This window comes from Balaenoptera borealis, assembly GCF_965194805.1.
Source record: "Balaenoptera borealis genome assembly, chromosome: 20".
Lineage (NCBI taxonomy): Eukaryota > Metazoa > Chordata > Mammalia > Artiodactyla > Balaenopteridae > Balaenoptera > Balaenoptera borealis.
The window spans coordinates 36,331,393-36,349,611 of NC_138879.1; the positions used below are offsets into that span (position 1 = coordinate 36,331,393).

General features: G+C 37.3%; 1 protein-coding gene across 14 annotated transcripts in view; it reads right to left on the reverse strand.

Annotated features, from left to right (window-relative positions):
- TRIM37 (tripartite motif containing 37) overlaps nt 1–18,219 on the reverse strand; it is a 283,770-nt gene that overhangs the window by 201,832 nt on the left and 63,719 nt on the right. For all 14 annotated transcript variants that reach the window (XM_082372003.1, XM_082372006.1, XM_082372005.1 and 11 more), the window contains 4 exons: nt 16,932–17,046; nt 15,826–16,044; nt 14,314–14,450; nt 8,031–8,116 (listed from right to left, as the gene is read on the reverse strand). In XM_082372003.1, coding sequence (XP_082228129.1) covers nt 8,031–8,116; nt 14,314–14,450; nt 15,826–16,044; nt 16,932–17,046 — 557 coding nt within the window. The remainder of the gene's footprint in view (nt 1–8,030; nt 8,117–14,313; nt 14,451–15,825; nt 16,045–16,931; nt 17,047–18,219) is intronic.

Below are 18,219 nucleotides of genomic sequence, written 5' to 3' on the forward strand. Positions count from 1 at the left end.
TCCTCTTCTAAGGATTATCCCATTGCCAATTTTTCTTTTAGCCCCTGTACCCACTGCAACTCCTATTTTAAAAGGCAGAAAACTATCCCCCCTCCACCTCGAAACTGTTTCTTAGCCCTTTTCCTTTACTAGGGAGTTCCCGAATCAGGCTGCATATCAGTCAGTTGGAGGAATTTTTAAAATTCTTGGCCCTACTCCAGATGTACTGAACGAGAATATTAGAGTGGGATCCAGGACCTTTTTCCAAAAAGCTACTCAGGTGGTTCTGATTGTTTAGTAAATAAACTCAGTAGCCCAGAGTATGGTATCTACCGCCCGGATATCTAGTTCTTCTTTAAAAACAAAAGCTGCTCATTCTCCTGTGTTAAATGGACCCCCAGTACAGAAAGGAGCATTAACAGTCTTCTGTTTCTAACCATTCATCGAGGTCACTACTCTCGCCAATGAACAAAAACTCCCTTCCTTTGTGGTTCATGCCCTTCAGCTACTCCCTCCTCCCATGTTCCCATCCTTTCTACTCACTATCACATTCATCCACGGGCATCAAAGACTTTAGCATCTATTTCAGTTTCTCTCTCTCAGAGCTAACACTGCCATCATTCTGGGTGTGTGTGTTTGTGTGTATGTCTGTCTCATACATAAGTATACAGCCTAGTGTATGGTCACAAATTAATGGCACCCCAAAATTCCTCCATGCCTCCTAAAATTGCTCACTAACCTTCCTCCTCAAAGGTAACTTCCATCCAGAGTTAAACACCATAGATTAGTTTTGCCTGTTTTAGAACTTCACATAAATATAATGATAGAGCTGTACTCATATCCTGCTTCTTTGCTCAACATGATATTCATAAGATTCATCTATATTGCTCTATATAGCAGTTTATTCATTTTCATTATTTCTGTGCAGGGCTCCAAAATGTGAATATATCCAGTTTCTTTCCTTATTACTATTAGGAAAGAATTTGGGTGGCTTTTAGCTTTTGGCTACTAGGAATAAAGCTACTGAACTTATAAGCAGATATCTGCTCTTGAACTTCACTCGGAAAAAAAAAAACACCACCTCATAAAAAAGAAAATGGATCCTCTCCTCCTAAGCCAAGCCAGATTAATCCTGCTAAAATATTACATTGATCTATCTAAGCTCTGTGCCTGTATGCATTAGCATGACATTCAAGGTTCTACACAGTCTAGACCCAAACTACCTTTCTAGTCTTCTCTAGTTTTTCACATCCTTTACTTTGTTATAAATTACATTTATATTTTTTTAATTAAAAACACAAGAAAACAAAACCACCTGAAAAAGAACAATGCTGCTCTGAATTATCTTGTAAAATTCGACTGGCAAACACCACCTCCCACTCTGTTGGAACTGGGAAAGCCATAGGATGTGTTTGTTCAGCTTCAGCCCATATTGCCCAACAGTTTTCCAAAGGAGTGGTATCAATTTTCATTCCTACCAGCAGGCTATGAGAGTTTCCATCTCTCCAAATGCTTTCAATATTTAATATTGCCAGTTTAAAATGTATTAGCCATTACAGTGGGTATGCAATGGTATCATAATGTGGTTTTTATCTGGCATTTCATGAAAAAGAGAATGAACAGAATCTCAGAGACCTGTGGAACCCCACCAAGTGTACCAACATACACATAATGGGAGTTAGACAGGAGAAGAAAGAATATTATTTGAAGAAAAATGGATAAAAATTTCCCACATATAATGAAATCTATTAATCTAAACATCCAAAAAACTCAACTCAACAAACTTCATGTAGGATAAACAAACTCAAGAGATCCACACTGGGACACATCACAATTTGCGTTTCTCTGACAAAAGAGGCTGAGCACCTTTAAAAATGTGTACTGGTCATCTAGACAGCCTCCTTTGTGAAGTGTCTATTCTTGTCTTTTGTCTTTTTTACTAAGAGGTTGTCTTATCTTTTTCTTATTGATTTGTAAAAGTTCTTTATTATGGATAAATCTTTTGAATAATATTTTTAATTAATTCACTTATTCTAATGAATAAACATTGATACTTATTTTAAAAAAGCAATATACATTAATAGACCAGACTGCACACCTGTGGTCTTCTAAGCAGCCAGTTATACGGGTCTGGAGATCAATACATGGGGGTCCCATAGGCCTCTCAAGATCAACATGGATCAAACGGAATATACTATCTTCTGCTCCTTGACTCATTCACTTATGTAATAGCACGGGCTAACCTAGAAACGTTAAGTATCATCCCCACATCTCCACCAACTCCAACCAACCCAGTAAGACACTCCTAAGTTGTGCAGATACTATTTAACATCTCTCAAAAGGTTTCTTCTTCTTTACCTTGTCTGCTATTACCTTATTTTAGGCCCTGAAAATTTCTCTCCTGGAATATTGAGATAGTTATTTTCTTTTTTTCTTTTTCTTTCTTTCCTCCTTTCCTTCTTTCCTTCCTTCCTTCTCTCTCTCTCTTTCTCTCTTTCTTTCTCTCTTTCTGCCACACAGCTTATAGGATCTTAATTCCCCAACCAGGGACTGAACCCGTGCCCTCAGCAGTGAAAGCACGGAGTCCTAACCACTGGACTCTCAGGGAATTCCCGTGGCAGTTTTCTTTTTTCTTTTTAAATTTTATTTATTTATTTATGGCTGTGTTGGGTCTTCGTTTCTGTGCGAGGGCTTTCTCTAGTTGCAGCAAGTGGGGGCCACTCTTCATCACGGTGCACGGGCCTCTCACTATCGCGGCCTCTCTTGTGGCGGAGCACAGGCTCCAGGTGCGCAGGCTCAGCAGTTGTGGCTCACGGGCTTAGTTGCTCCGCAGCATGTGGGATCTTCCCAGACCAGGGCTCGAACCCGTGTCCCCTGCATTGGCAGGCAGATTCTCAACCACTGCGCCACCAGGGAAGCCCACCACGGTAGTTTTCTAACTAATCTTATCTCATCCATTTTCCACTATAAAGACAAATCTGATCACATTCGCTTTTAAAGACCTTTAGTGGGGACTTCCCTGGTGGCGCAGTGGTTAGAATCCACCCGCCAATGCAGGACACAGGTTCGAGCCCTGGTCTGGGAAGATCCCATGTGCCGCGGAGCAACTAAGCCCGTGCGCCACAACTACTGAGCCTGCGTGCCACAACTACTGAAGCCCGTGCACCTAGAGTCCATGCTCCACAACAAGAGAAGCCACCGCAATGAGAAACCTGCACATCACAACAAAGAGTAGCCCCTGCTCTTTGCAACTAGAGAAAAGCCCACGCGCAGCAACGAAGACCCAATGCACATTTATTTATTTAAAAAAAAAAGAAAGAAAAGAACTTTAAAGCCCAAACTCCTTAGTCTGGCAAATAAGACTTTCCATTACCTAATCTTGTTCCTGCTTACCAATCTCACACTGGCATGCCCCCATATAAACTAAACTCTCAAATATCTGAAGTTCCCAAAAAGGACAATGCTGCGACTTCTGCCTAGAATGCCTTTGCTCTTTAATCTCATTATTTCCCTGTTCGCCTAATGAACTCTTAGCTCATCTTTAAAGACAAAGATCAAGCATCACTCTCTCTCTTTGAAACCTTTTTTCACCCATTTCCAATTAGCTGTTCTTTCCATTTTTGGTGTCACCCTGTATCTATATTTATAACCACAAAGTTTTACAATGACTAGTGCTGCAAAAGTGATGCTCATTCATTTTATAAACCCAATGAACAACACAATGGCTGATACCTAGTGGGTATTCATTAAACATTTGTGGAACAAGTAACCTTAAAAATCTTTAACCTGAAATATATAACAGATGTTTTGAGTAATAACTTTATACAATGTCAATTTGTTTTACAAATGTATTATACTGCCAAAACTTTTTAGTTCTCAAATTAGAAGTATTATTGCAGTGTTTCATAAGTTACACATGGCAGGCAATTATATCGACAGAATAGATTTTTCATACTCAGCTGATTCAACTAGCTAATGTTCTATATTAGAAAAATATTTAAAACCCTTTTCAGCACATATTATTAAGCCTAAATTCTCTTGCAACTAAAAGAAAATAACTGAATAAACTAAAAGCAATTCTTATGGGAATGAGGCCACCTGAGTCACTAAATATTTGTTTTAAGCTATATCATTATTTAATACTATCTAAAAAATTAAATTTAGTAAATACTATTTTACTATATACCTAGGCTTCTGTATAAGAAAGATCTCCTGTTTAACGGACATCTTAACATCTTAATTGTAGTAGATCAAACACTTATAAGGCAAGTACGAAGGATAAAAGCTTATTAGGTCCACAATAAGCAGTTAAGAGGTACACAAAACAAAAGAGGTAAAATATAACATAAAAACATTAAACATGGAGTGGGGGTAGGGAGGGGAATAAAAATTCAGGGTTGTTAGAATGTGTTCAAACTTAAGAAATAAGCAATTTAAAATAATCATGTGTCTGTCTGTATGTGTGTGTGTGTTACCTCATGGTAACCACAAACTAAAAAGCCATAGATACACACACAAAAAAGAGAAAGAAATCCAAACTAACACTAAAGATAGTCATCAAATCATAAGGGAAGAGAGCAAAAGAAGAATGGAACAAAAAAGAAATACAGAAACAGAAAACTATTAACAAAAAGGCAATAAGTACATATCTATCAGTAGTTACTTTAAACGTAAATGGACTAAACCCACCAATCAAAAGACACAGAGTGGCCCAGGGGATACAAAAAACAAGACCCATATATATGTGCCTACAAGACTCACTTCAGATCTAAAAACACCCACAGACTGAAAGTGACAGGATAAAAAAAGGTATTCCATGGAAACGGAAATGAAAAGAAACCTGGGGTAGCAATATCTACATCAGACAAAACAGACTTAAAACAAAGTCCATAACAAAGACAAAGAAGGTCAATATGTAATGATAAGGGGATCAATCCAGCAAGAAGATATAACAATTGTAAATAAATATGTACCCAACGTAGGAGCACCTAAATACATAAAGCAAATGTTAATAGGCATAAAGGGAGAAATTGACAGTAACACAATAATAGTAGGAGACTTTAACACCCCATTTACATCAATGGATAGATCATCCAGACAGAAAATCAATAAGGAAACACTGGCATTAAATGACACATTAGTCCATCTATTAGATGGACTTAATAGAGATATATAGATATAGATCTCTATATACAGAACATCCTACCCAAAAGCAGCAGAGTTCACATTCTTTTCAAGTGCACAGGGAACATTATTCTCCAGGACAGATCACATGCTAGGCCACAAAACAAGCCTCAGGAAATTTAAGAATGAAATCATAACAAGCATCTTTTCTGACCACAACACTAAGAGACTAGAAATCAACTACAAGAAAAAACCTGCAAACAACACAAACACGTGGACGCTAAACAATATGCTACTGAACAACTGAAGAAATCTAAGAGGAAATAAAAAAATACCTGGAGACAAATGAAAACAGAAACACAATGATCCAAAAATCTACGGAACACAGCAAAAGCAATACTAAGGGAAAAGTTTACAGCAATACAAGCCTACCTCGGGAAGTAAGAAAAGTCTCAAATAAACAACATAACCTTACACCTAAAGGAACTAGAAAAAAAAAGAAAACGAAAAAACAAAACCCAAAGTTAGTAGAAGGAAAGAAATAGTTCCAACTGACACAACAGAAATACAAAGAGACACATCAGATCAGAAGAGATTACTAGAGACAATTATATGCCAATAAAATGGACAACCTAGAAGAAATGGATTATTACTAGAAATGTACAGTCTCCCAAGACTGAATCAGGAAGAAATAGAAAATTAGGAACAGACCGATTACCAGTAATAAAATTTCAACTGAATCAGTAATAAAAAAACTTAACTCCCAACAAACAGAAGTCCAACACCATATGGCTTCACAGGTGAATTCTACCAAACATTTAAAGAAGAGTTAACACCTATTCTTTTCAAACTATTCCAAAAAATTGAAAAGGAAGTAATGCTTCCAAACTCATTATATGAGGCCAGCACCACTCTGATACCAAAACCAAAGACACCACCAGAAAAGAAAATTACAGACCAATATCAATGATGAACGTAGTAACAAAAACGCTCAACAAAACTTTAGCAAACAAAATTCAACAAAACATTAAAAAGATCAGACACTGTGATCAAGTGGGATTTATCCCAGGGATGCAAGGATGGCTCAATCAATGTGATACACCACATTAACAAACTACAGAATAAAAATTGCTCATATGAAGAAATGCAAGAAAAGCTTCTGACAAAATTCAACATCCATTTATGATTAAAAACTATAAACAAAGTGGGTATAAAGGGAACATATCCCAACATAATAAAGGCCATATATAACAAGCTCACAGCTCACATCATACTCAACAGTGAAAAGATGAAAGCATTTCCTCTGTGATCAGGAACAAGACAAGGATGTCCACTCTCACCACTTTTATTCAACATAATACTGGAAGTCCTAGCCACAGCAATTAGACAAGAAGAAAAATTTTTTAAAAATCCAAATTGGACAGGAAGAAGTAAAACTGTCACTGTTTGCAGATGACATGATACTATACATAGAAAACCCTAAAGATGCCACCAAAAAACTACTAGAACTCTTCAACAAATTCAGTAAAGTTTCAGGATACAAAATTAATACAAAACAAAAATCTGTTGCATATCTATACTCTAGTAACAAACTATCAGAAGGAGAAATTAGAAAATAATCTCATTTACAATTTCATTAAAAAGAAAAAAATACCCAGGAATAAATCTAACCAAGGAGATAAAAGAGTTGCACTCTGAAAACTGTTAAGACATTGATGAAAGAAACTGAAGACAACACAAATGGAAAGCTACACTGTGCTCATAGATAGGAAAAATTAATATTGTTAAAATGACCATACTACCCAAGGCAATCTTAATATTTGTATGGAAACACAAAAGACCCTGAAGCGCCAAAGCAATCTTGAGAAAGAACTTAGCTGGAGGTATCATACTTCCTGATTTCAAACTACACGACAAAGCTACAGTCATCCAAACAGTATGGGGGACTTCCCTGGTGGTCCAGTGGTTAAGAATCCACCTTCCAATGCAGGGGACACGGGTTCGATCCCTGGTTGGGGAACTAAGATCCCACATGTCGCGGGGCAACAAAACCCACGTGCTCTGGAGCCTGCGTGGCACAACTAGAGAGAAACCCACACGCCACAACAAAAGATCTGGCATGCCGCAACTAAGACACGACGCAGCACTGGTAAAGTAGAAGCAGTACAAACTAGCTGATAATTGTTCTAGCCAAGATTCCCATGCTTAGTTAAATAGGTCCAAGAACACAAAAGAAACACCTACTATTTAAGTAAGGTTATCCTAGGAGGAGCAGTGTACTTTGGCAAAAAACTGGGTCCACGAAGACGATGTGAGGTTCTAGTCTGGCTATACCAACAACTACCTATGTGATCTAAGCAACTAAATCTCTGAGTTCTTTCCACATATAAAATGAGTTCTCAAAAGGTCCTTTGTAAGTCAAAGATTCAACAATTCTATTCAGATTATTCTTATAATTGAGATAGATATACAAGTAAGACTTACGTATTGTAAAAAGACAGTTAAGTATATAAAAGTAGATAAGATGATGAGCTTTGGATTCAAATAAACTGAAAACTCTAATTCCTCTCTTCCATTTACTTAATTGTGAAAAGACAGCAAGTTGCTTAATTCCTTTACACGTCAGTTTCTACAGCTATAAAAAGAAGATAATATTAAAACCTATCTCCAAGAATTTTATAGGCAAATGAGATAAGGTACACATAAAGTGCTTCTGCACAGTGCCTGGTACATAAGAACACATCAAATTTTAGCTATTATTACTGTTTTAAATACTATTAGTAATTCACTCTAAAATCCATACATAAAATATAGTCCTTCTAACACCATGAACCATGTAGAGCAATGGCTGCCACATATCAAAATATGATACATTCAGAGAAGAGCAAAGAGAAGGCAGAACAGCTTGTGGAGCCTGGCCTCAGTACCTGGAGGTCCTGCTGCAGCTGCATCTTCCATGAGTTCTCCCTCTTCCAATTCCATGTTGTTGTATTCCACATCATTTTCTCCAGACCTAAGAATATACAAAATTCATCATTCCACATAGTAAGTACAATTAACATTACTTGTCACACCTCAGTGAACTTCGTAACAATTGTGTATAGCTTTCTCCTGTGAAGTAATAGAATATTTCTAAATACAAAATTGAGGGAAAAGACTTTTGTCATTATCACATGTATGGGCAGTATTATTAATGTTCAATCTACCTTTTTAAAATACCAAGATAGGTTGGCAACATTTAATTTTTAAACTAGAAAATCTGAGAACCATTGTAAGCAGAAGAGATTATAGCTTCAAAGAATTCGTAACTTAATGGTAGTAAATTAGGCTTAACAAAGCACACTTTAAGGTTAAGAAAGATGTTTAAATTACTGTATGTGACTAAACACTATTTTCTTAAAATACTATTTCAGAAGAGAGGGTGTTGTCTATCAAAACACAATCACCTTATTTTAAATGACAAAGTACTACATGGAATAGCACTAATCAGTGCTAGTTTTGAGTATTTAAAGAAGTCTTAAAATCAGTTCCCGGACTGACAGCACGAGGAGCTCTACTGATCTGCTTTCCAGTGACATTGGTGAAAATTATTTTTTAAAACAACCATTTAGAGACTCTGGAAATGGTTCTAAGAGCATATAGCAAATGAAAACATTTCCTCAAGAAAATGTACTAAAATTTGGTAACAACAGTGAGTCTGTGGTACTTGAACCAAGACCACTCCCCACCCCATTCAGTGATACATAAATTCCACTTCAGACTGGTGCAGCCAAGAACATAGGGCTCCCACTTCCCACAGCTCCCCAATAGAAGGGCTATATTCCCAGGAGGAGCAAGACATCAACATTTCTCATCCTGTTCCCAGCTACCTGTGGCTGAGGCTAAAGTCAGGTGTATGTGGCCAAGAGGTAGGGATTCCCTTCTTCTACCCAGACCCAAGGCTCTACCTTGGACGCAGCATGCTGAGGTAACTGGGGCCCAGATCCCCATTGCCCCAATTCACTCATAAAGCAGAAGTCCCAGGCCTGAGAAGACAAACTGAAAAGATCTGAGGCTATAGCCCCCAACTCGCCCATCCACAATGGGTCAGCATCTAAAGTGGGAGAAATAAGCACACCTTTGTGCTCACTCCAGCTTCAGAGCTCTGGCTCAGAGATTTTGCCTGCAGGAGGAAGCAGGCTCTAAAAACAGAGCCACAGAGAAAGGTGTAACACTATTAAGAACATAAAAAAATACTCTCAAATGGAATCCAGCAAAACATAAAAAGAATTACACACCATGGCAGAGTAGAATTTAACCAAGGAATACAAAGTTGGTTTAGAATCTGAAAATCAACTAATGTAAAACACCATACCAACAGAATAAAAAAAAAAACTACATGATCATCTGAATAGATGCAGAAGGAGAATATGACAAAATCCAATACCCTTTCATAATAAAAACACTCAATAAACCAGGACTAGAAGGGCATCTATGGAAAACCCACAGCTAACATCACACTTAATGGTGAAAGACTGAATGCTTTCCCTCTAATATCAGGAACAAGACAAGAAAGAATGTCCACTCCCCGCAGTGGTTAAGAAGCCGCTTGCCAATGGAGGGGACACGGGTTCGATCCCTGGTCTGGGAAGATCCCACATGCCATGGAGCAACTAAGCCCCCGTGCCACAACTCCTGAGCCTGCGCTCTAGAACCCACGAGCCACAACCACAACTACTGAGCCTGCGTACCACAACTACTGAAGCCCACGCGCCTAAAGCCCGTGCTTCACAACAAGAGAAGCCACTGCAATGAGAAGCCCATGCACCGCAACGAAGAGCCCCACTCGCCGCAACTAGAGAAAGCCCACGTGCAGCAACAAAGACCCGATGTGGCCAAAATAAATAAATAAATAAATAAATAAATCTATTTTTTAAAAAAAGAAGAATGTCCACTACCACCAATTCTATTCAACATTCTGTGCAGTGAACTTATGCAACAAAAAGAGATAAAAGGCACCCAAATTGGAAAAAAAGAAGTAAAACTAAATCTATTTACAGATATAATACTGTATATAGAAAAACCTAAAGAATCCATTAAAAATCTATTTGAACTAATAAACGAGTTAGCAATGTTGCAGGATACAAAAATCAACTGGATTTTCATGTAGTTGCAAAAGAACAATCCACAAAGGAAATTTAAAAAGAAAAGTCAATTGCATTTACAATAGCATAAAAAATAATAAGATACTTAGGAATGAATTAAACAAAAGATGTGTAAAACATATACTCTGAAAATTACAAAACACTGTTGAAAGATTAAAAACTTCTGATTGGCAAAAGACCCTGTTAAGAATATGAAAAGACAAGCTACAGAGTGGGAGAAGACAAGCTACAGAGTGGGAGAAAGTATTTGCAAAGCATGTATCCAAATCCAACAAAGGACTGGTATCTAATATGTAAAGAACTCTCAAAACTCAACAGTAGTTGCTAGGGGGAAAGTGAACGTTATTGTTTAATGGGTATAGAGTTTAGTTTGGGAAGATGAAAAAAAGCACTGAAGATAGATGGTGGTGATGGCTGCACAACAGTATGAATACTTGGGACTTCCCTGGTGGCGCAGTGGTTAAGAATCCGCCTGCCAATGCAGGCGACACAGCTTTGAGCCCTGATCCAGGAAGATCCCACATGCTACGGAGCAGCTAAGCCCGTGCACCACAACTACTGAAGCCCATGAGCCTAGAGCTCGTGCTCTTCAACAAGAGAAGCCACCGCAGTGAGAAGCCCGCGAACCGCAATGAAGAGTAGCCCCCGCTTGCTGTAACTAGAGAAAGCCCACAGGCAGCAAGACCCAACGCAGACAAAAAAAAAAAGAATATTTAATGCCACTGAACTGCCCTGAGAAATGGTTATGTATATTTTACCATCAAAAAAATTCCAATTAGAAAATAGGCAAAAAACATGAAGAGAAATTTCACCAATGAGGATATGCCTACGGCAAATTAAGCAAATGAAAAGATGTTCAACATCATTAGCCAATAGGGGAATGTAAATTAAAACCACAATGAGATATCACTACACACCTATCAAAAATGACTAAAATTGGGACTTCTCTGGTGGTGCAGTGGTTAAGAATCCGCCTGCCAATGCTGGGGACATGGGTTCGATCCCTGCTCCGGGAAGATCCCACGTGCCACAGAGCAACTAAGCTCACGCATCACAACTACTGAAGCCCACACGCCCCAGAGCCCGTGGGCCACAACTACTGAGCCCACATACTGCAACTACTGAAGCCCGCGCCTAGAACCCGTGCTCCACAAGAGAAGCAACCGCAATAAGAAGCCCGCGCATCACAACAAAGAGTAGCCCCCGCTCACTGCAACTGGAGAAAGCCCACGTGCAGCAAAAAAAAAAACGACTAAAATAAAAACTACTGGCAACACTAAATGCTGCTAAGGATTTAGAGAAACTGGATCACGCATATATTGCTCATTGGAATGCAAAAACTAGAAAACTATTTGGCAGTTTTCTCAAAAACTAAACTTTCAATTACCATACAATCCATCAGTTGCATTTACCCAAGAGAAATGGAGACTTTAATGTTCACATGAAAATCTGTACATGAATGTTTACAGTAGCTTTATTCATAATAGCCCCAAACTGAAAACAATCCAGATATCCTTCAACAAGCAAATGGTTGAACAAATTGTAGTACATCCACAACACAGGCCACTACTCAACATTAAAGCGAGCGAACTACCTATACACACGATAACCTGGATGAATCCCCAGAGAACTATGCAGAGTGAAAAAAAGCCAGTCCCTAAGGGTTGCATACTGTATGATTCCATTTACATAACATTCTTTAAATGACAAAATTATAGAAATGGGGAAAACATGGGTAGTTGCAGGGGAGGAAGTTAGGTAGGGGGAAGTGGGTGTGGTATAAAACAGCAACATAAGAGATCCTTGTGGTGACTGAAATGTTCTATATGTTGCTTATGTCACATCAATATCCTGGTTGTGATGTTGTACTATAGTTTTACAAGATGTTACTTACTACTGGGGAAAACTGGGCAAAGGGTATATGGGATCTTGTATTATTTCCTCCAACTGCAAGTGAATTTACAATTACCTCAAAATAAAAAGAAAAAAACAGCAGGAAGAAAATATAAAATACTATCATAGAAGACTGAGGTGGAGGAAGAGAAGAAAGGCCTACTTGATAAATGTGTTCTAGTTAACTAAAAGCTGTTTATAATAACCATTATCCAAATCAACTGTGTATCTATTTCCCCACCTATACAAGGAACTGACCTTAATTTGTAAGAGCTAACAAATTATGATTCCCTAGATGCTCAAATTAGCTCAAGATTAACTGTGCTGTTTCTATGAATTATATAAAAGTTTGGATCAAGATATTATTGTAGATGTATGTATATAAAGGGAACATAATCAAACACCTTCTAGTAGAAAAAGCATTAAAAAGTCAATCTAATGAGATGCTGTGAATCCAATTTTACTTAAAATCCAATTGCCCTCAAAACTACCTTGAAAAGAGTCAAGAGACCTAACAGTCAAAGGAATTAATTCAGATAGAACCATATATTGAAGCTATTATCAAGGTGGATTCCACTTTATAGAATCACCATCTAAAAGAATTTTCCATGTCAATTCAAATTAATCAGTTCTGTATATTTAAAAATATCACTAATAATGATTTCTGATTTGGTGACTTAAAGGCTTCACATTTTAACTAACCTTTTTAGGCAATTTGCCACGTATGCTAAAGAGGGAACATTAAGTGAAAAAGGTCTATTTTTGAGGAGCTAATTTGTGGAAATGGGGGTGAGGTCAAATAGGGGGTTTAAAACTCTCACCTTACTCTTGTGAAATGGCGGGTGCCAGGGCTGGGACAGAGAAAGTACAAGATGAACCTGGAATGTCTTGTAGTGCCAGAAAATAAGAAAGTGCTTATAAAATAATGAGGACACCTAGAAAGGACACAGGAGTTTTTAAAAGGCTGCCACTGGCCAAATCTGGGACAATCTGAGCAATAAATTATGATAGTAAGTGGATTAAATGATTTAAAAATACGAAACTCCGTGAGTCTATACTAATGAAATTAATTAGTTAATTAATGAATGGGGCAGAGGGGAAAGTTCTTCCTTAGAATTCCAATTAATAAACGTAGAAGGAATAATGGCATTAGAAAATCATCATTCAGCAATCAACACAGTAATCTTGTTCAAGCAAGAATCACCAATGAATGATAAAATTAGTGGACTAAAGTACAAGAAATAAGATATTTACAGTCTCCAAATATGTCCCCACATGATACTTATTAATTACAAAGGGGAAAAGTAGAGAGATCTGGCAGACATCACCTTAACCAAGTATTCTAAATCAATCAGCCATAATGGGACAGATTGAAGACATGCGCCCTCCACTGTCCCCTCATATTGATGCACTGAAAAAGCTACATCATCACTTCTGTCTTATTCCTGCCAAAAGTGCATATGAGGAAATATCAGACTACTCCAAATTGAGGGACTTCCTACAAAATAACCTCTCTGTATTTCTCTGAAGTGTCAAAGTCATGAAAAACAAATTAAAAAAAAAAAGACTACACGAACCAGACTGAAGCAGATTAAAGAGTCTTAACAAAAATCAACATGTGATCCTGAACTGGATCCTAAACCAGACAAAGGACATCACTGTCAAAATTTCTATAAGGTCATAGATTATAGTATTACATCAATGTTAACTTCCTGATTTTGATAATGGTACTGAAATTACATAAGAAACATACTTGTTTTTAGAAGTACACATGAGAAGTATATTCACTTAATCTCAAATGTCTCACAAAAAAATTATATAGAGTGAGAGAGAGAAAAGAAACATAACAGAGCAAAATATTAAATTTGGGGAATTAATCTGGGCAAAGGAAATACGGGAATTCTGTTAATTTTTTTGCAACTTTTCTTAAATATGAAATAATTGCAAAATTAAAAGCTAAAGCAAAAACTAAAACTCAGTTTGGAACCCAGAGATGAGAGGGAGGAAATTAGTTCACTCTTCCCTTCAAGTTCCTTTATTTATTTATATAAGATACTGTAGATCAAGAAAAAAAAAAAAATCCTTAATATCCACACTTTTAGGCCTAACTTAATATGCTTCTAGTAATTACCACTTAGATGATTTATAGTGGTAGTTAATGTGAAACACTCACATGGTTTCTTCATCAATGTCATTTTCTTCCGTGTTACTTGTTGCTGTGGAACTGGCAGAAGAACTGCTGCCATCGAGATGATTTACTTCATCTTCACCAACAAGATCCAGATCCAGATCTCCATCTGAAAGCTCATGCTAGATTAAGGCAAAGAAAGAAGACTTCCATCTCAAATGTTTTCACTCAGCCCATGGCCCAAGCACCAGCACCAAAGAATAAGGTAATCATCAGAATTCTCCGCTCCCGTGCCTAGACTGCTGCACCCTGTAGAGATAACTCACATAACCACACTACCTGGTACCACTAATAAGTTATTTCTGCCAGTGTCAGCTGGGCCTTCGATATGACTGGAAATGCTTCATAAAGTCCACATCAGCTTCCTCACAAAGTAACATTTCAAACCATCACTCCTCGAGACCTATCTAACCTCTATCATCCTCAACGTGATTATAAAACCCTGTCACCCATCTACACAGAAAAACATATTGGCTATTAAGCATAAATGCCCACAACTTTCAGCTGCCCTACCTGCAAACTCCACCCTACCTTTAACTCATTCTATCAAAGGTTAACTGCTTCACCTGAGTGCTCCATTCCAACCTCTATTATCTCCTTAAATAAATGGTTTTGTTAATACTTGGACCTTATTTTCAATCTTTCTCCCCACTGGCTCCTTCATTATAATATATACCTGAAGCCTCAAAAAAAGCTTATCTCTCCATCTCTCTCTCACCTTAAACAATAACAACCACTTCTTGAAATCTCATTCTAGTTGTAGTTTAGCTGGGACAAAACCTGGCTATCTCCCAAAACCTAAATCATCCTACCTACATAGGCAATGATAAGGTACTTTAACTAGATTCAGTGAACGGAAAGCGGACACCTTTTTTTTTTTAAGATTTTTTTAAAAAATGTATTTATTTTTGGCTGCATTGGGTCTTCGCTGCTGGGCACAGGCTTTCCCTAGTTGCGGTGAGTGGGGTCTACTCTTCGTTGCGGCATGCGGGCTTCTCATTGCAATGGCTCCTCCTGTTGCGGAGCATGGACTCTAGGCACGTGGGCTCAGTAGTTGTGGCTCGCGGGCTCTAGAGCACAGGCTCAGTGCTTGCAGCGCACGGGCTTAGTTGCTCCGCGGCATGTGGGATCTTCCCGGACCACGGCTCGAACCCATGTCCCCTGAATCGGCAGGTGGATTCTCAACCACTGCCGCCACCAGGGAAGCCCCAGGACACATTTTAAAAATCCACAACTTACATAGCTTCTAGAATGTACATCACAGTTTGTTCTGTAGAATGTACAGTTTTCTATAATAAATTAATTTTTAGAACCCTGAAATAATTTTGATGCAACAACTTCTGACTTATTAACAGTTACAAAAGGGCATACACTAATAATGAAAATATAAGTGGACAAGATTTTCTGCACATTGATTCCCCCTCTCATATGTTGGAAACCATGATATCATTTCTCTTTTCAAACACAAAATGAATCTAAAATAGGTCTAATTATTACATGATAATCTTCATTCTGAATCTTCTCCTCATCTTCTTCATCCTCCTTGGCCTCTCTTACAGAAGGTGTAGTAGGACCACCTTGGAGAAGCATGTCAGCACATGATCCAGACTTCTTAGCTCGTGTCTCAGGAGTGTCATCATTTTGGGGGCTAAGATGATTATCTGGTGGTGACAAATCTCTTGATTTCTGAGTTCGAGACAACTCAATAGTAAGTCTCTTTTAAAACAAAACAACACAAACAGAGTCATAAGCAGTCCTGCACTTGTACAGTAAAATTATTTCAAGCAAAAAAAAAAAAACAAACCATATATCCAGATGTTCATAAAACCATTTCCTGAATCATCTATCTCATACCTTCCTGACTTTTGCTTATGGAAAAATCTATGACAAAGAAAAACTGCCCAATTTATTTTCATCTTTCTTCTCATTTCTAGCCCAAGCTACACAATTAGCAAACTGCGTAGTAAATACAGGCAGTTTAACTTAACATGAAAATTTTTGAAAATATTCATCTTTTCCTCTCTCATATATTAACCACTCTCAGCACTTCAAACTTCTCATCGCATCCCCATATCCACTTGTAGAAAGAAACATTCCTTACATAATTTATTTTACCATTGTAAAATAAAAATTCATTAATCTGATCCTACCCAGCACTCAGTTAAACAATAGTGAGACTTCAAGATAGGGCAACATTCAATTGTTCCATAGCTTATAATCCTCTAAATTCAAAACAGCATGGGGAAGAGAAATACCCAAGTCACTGAGAGAAACACAGAGTTTGCCTCAACTAGAGAAGACCGCCCAATACAATTTTATGCAATGATGGAAATGTTCTACATCTGCAATTCCCAATACAAGCTAGCTACTGTAACTAAGGAACTGAATTTTTAATTTTAATTATGTCTACACAGCCACATGTGGCTAGTGGCTACTGAATTGGACAGTCCAGAATTAGAGGTTCAAAGGTAGTGAGAATAAAGAACAAGAGGATTTTTCTACAAACTTACAAAAGCAATAATATCCAAAATCTAATTACAAATGTAATACGCCGGTAAGACAATATGAAACACTAAAACCAAAATATATGTTTTTTTGCTTACCTCTTTAAGGTTATTTATTTGTTGGATATAGCTAGTCTGTGCAGCTTCCAATTGAGTAATATACCAATGCTGGTCCCGGCATTTTTGAAAGAAAGTTGGTGAACGAACCTGAAACCTTAAAAGAATAACTGCACATGAAAAATAATCCAAACAGTAAAATATTATGAACCAAGCCTTAAATCTATAACTATAAATTCTAGAATTTTAAGTTTACTTGATTACATTATAAGGCCAAAATTCAGAACTCAGGGCTCCTGGTATTTGCCATTTATATATGTAGTCCACAAATTATAATGACATATGGTTCTGAAAAGTCAGTTGTCTAAATTCAAACTATATTTTTCTAAAGAAATAACATTACACATCACAGTTAAACTTCCAAGCTAATCTACTAAAACATATTTACTATAATAATCTAGCTCAAATACAGTGTTGATCATAAGCTAGGAAGAAGAAGACCATACTATGCAGGAAGGAGACAGCTAATGCCTTCCTTCTCCTTTCTTGCCTAGGTCAGACCCTAGTAAAATAGGCGAAGTTTGTTTTAGTCACTGCTCTTTTTCATTCCTTTTCTATCTCCCGTTCCCGTATTTCCTACTCCACAGCAAAAAAAAAAAAAAAAAAAAAAAAAAAATCACGTAAAGGGTCAACTACCCAGGACTGCTTTACTGTCCCTCAAAGAGTTACATGCTCTGAATAACCTACATTCCCAACCCCATCCAGATAGCAGTTTAAAATCAAAACTCTCCATATATCACAATATGGCATATTTCAGCTACGGTTAGGAAAAAAACAAGTATCTCTATATATTAAAGCATATAAATGGATACATGATAGAATCTTGATCTCTTCAGAGTTATCTGTACTTTAAAAAAACTAATACTTATTAAAGCAAAAAAACCCCGTCCCTACCTTTGTTAGATAGCTGAACATGACTCCATTTACATTACTATGACTCCAATAAAGAGATGACTAAGGTCATAAAAAATGGCTCTTTTGCAGGCTGGTAAAATTGGTATTTGAATAATTTTACAATCCTCTCTGGTTAAAGTGTGAAACAGGAACAAATTATTGATATTTCTTTTAGTGAATAATTTAAGAAAACCTAAAAGATTATAAAATGATACTAAAATAATCCCCCAAGAGATGACAAAAACATGAATTTTTCTCTACACTCAAAATGCAATAATCTCTTTTTATACTTCCTTATTCTCCCAGAAAAGTTATGAAGAACACATAATAGTAAAGGGTGATATAACAGCAACTCATCCAGTATGCTCAAGGACAA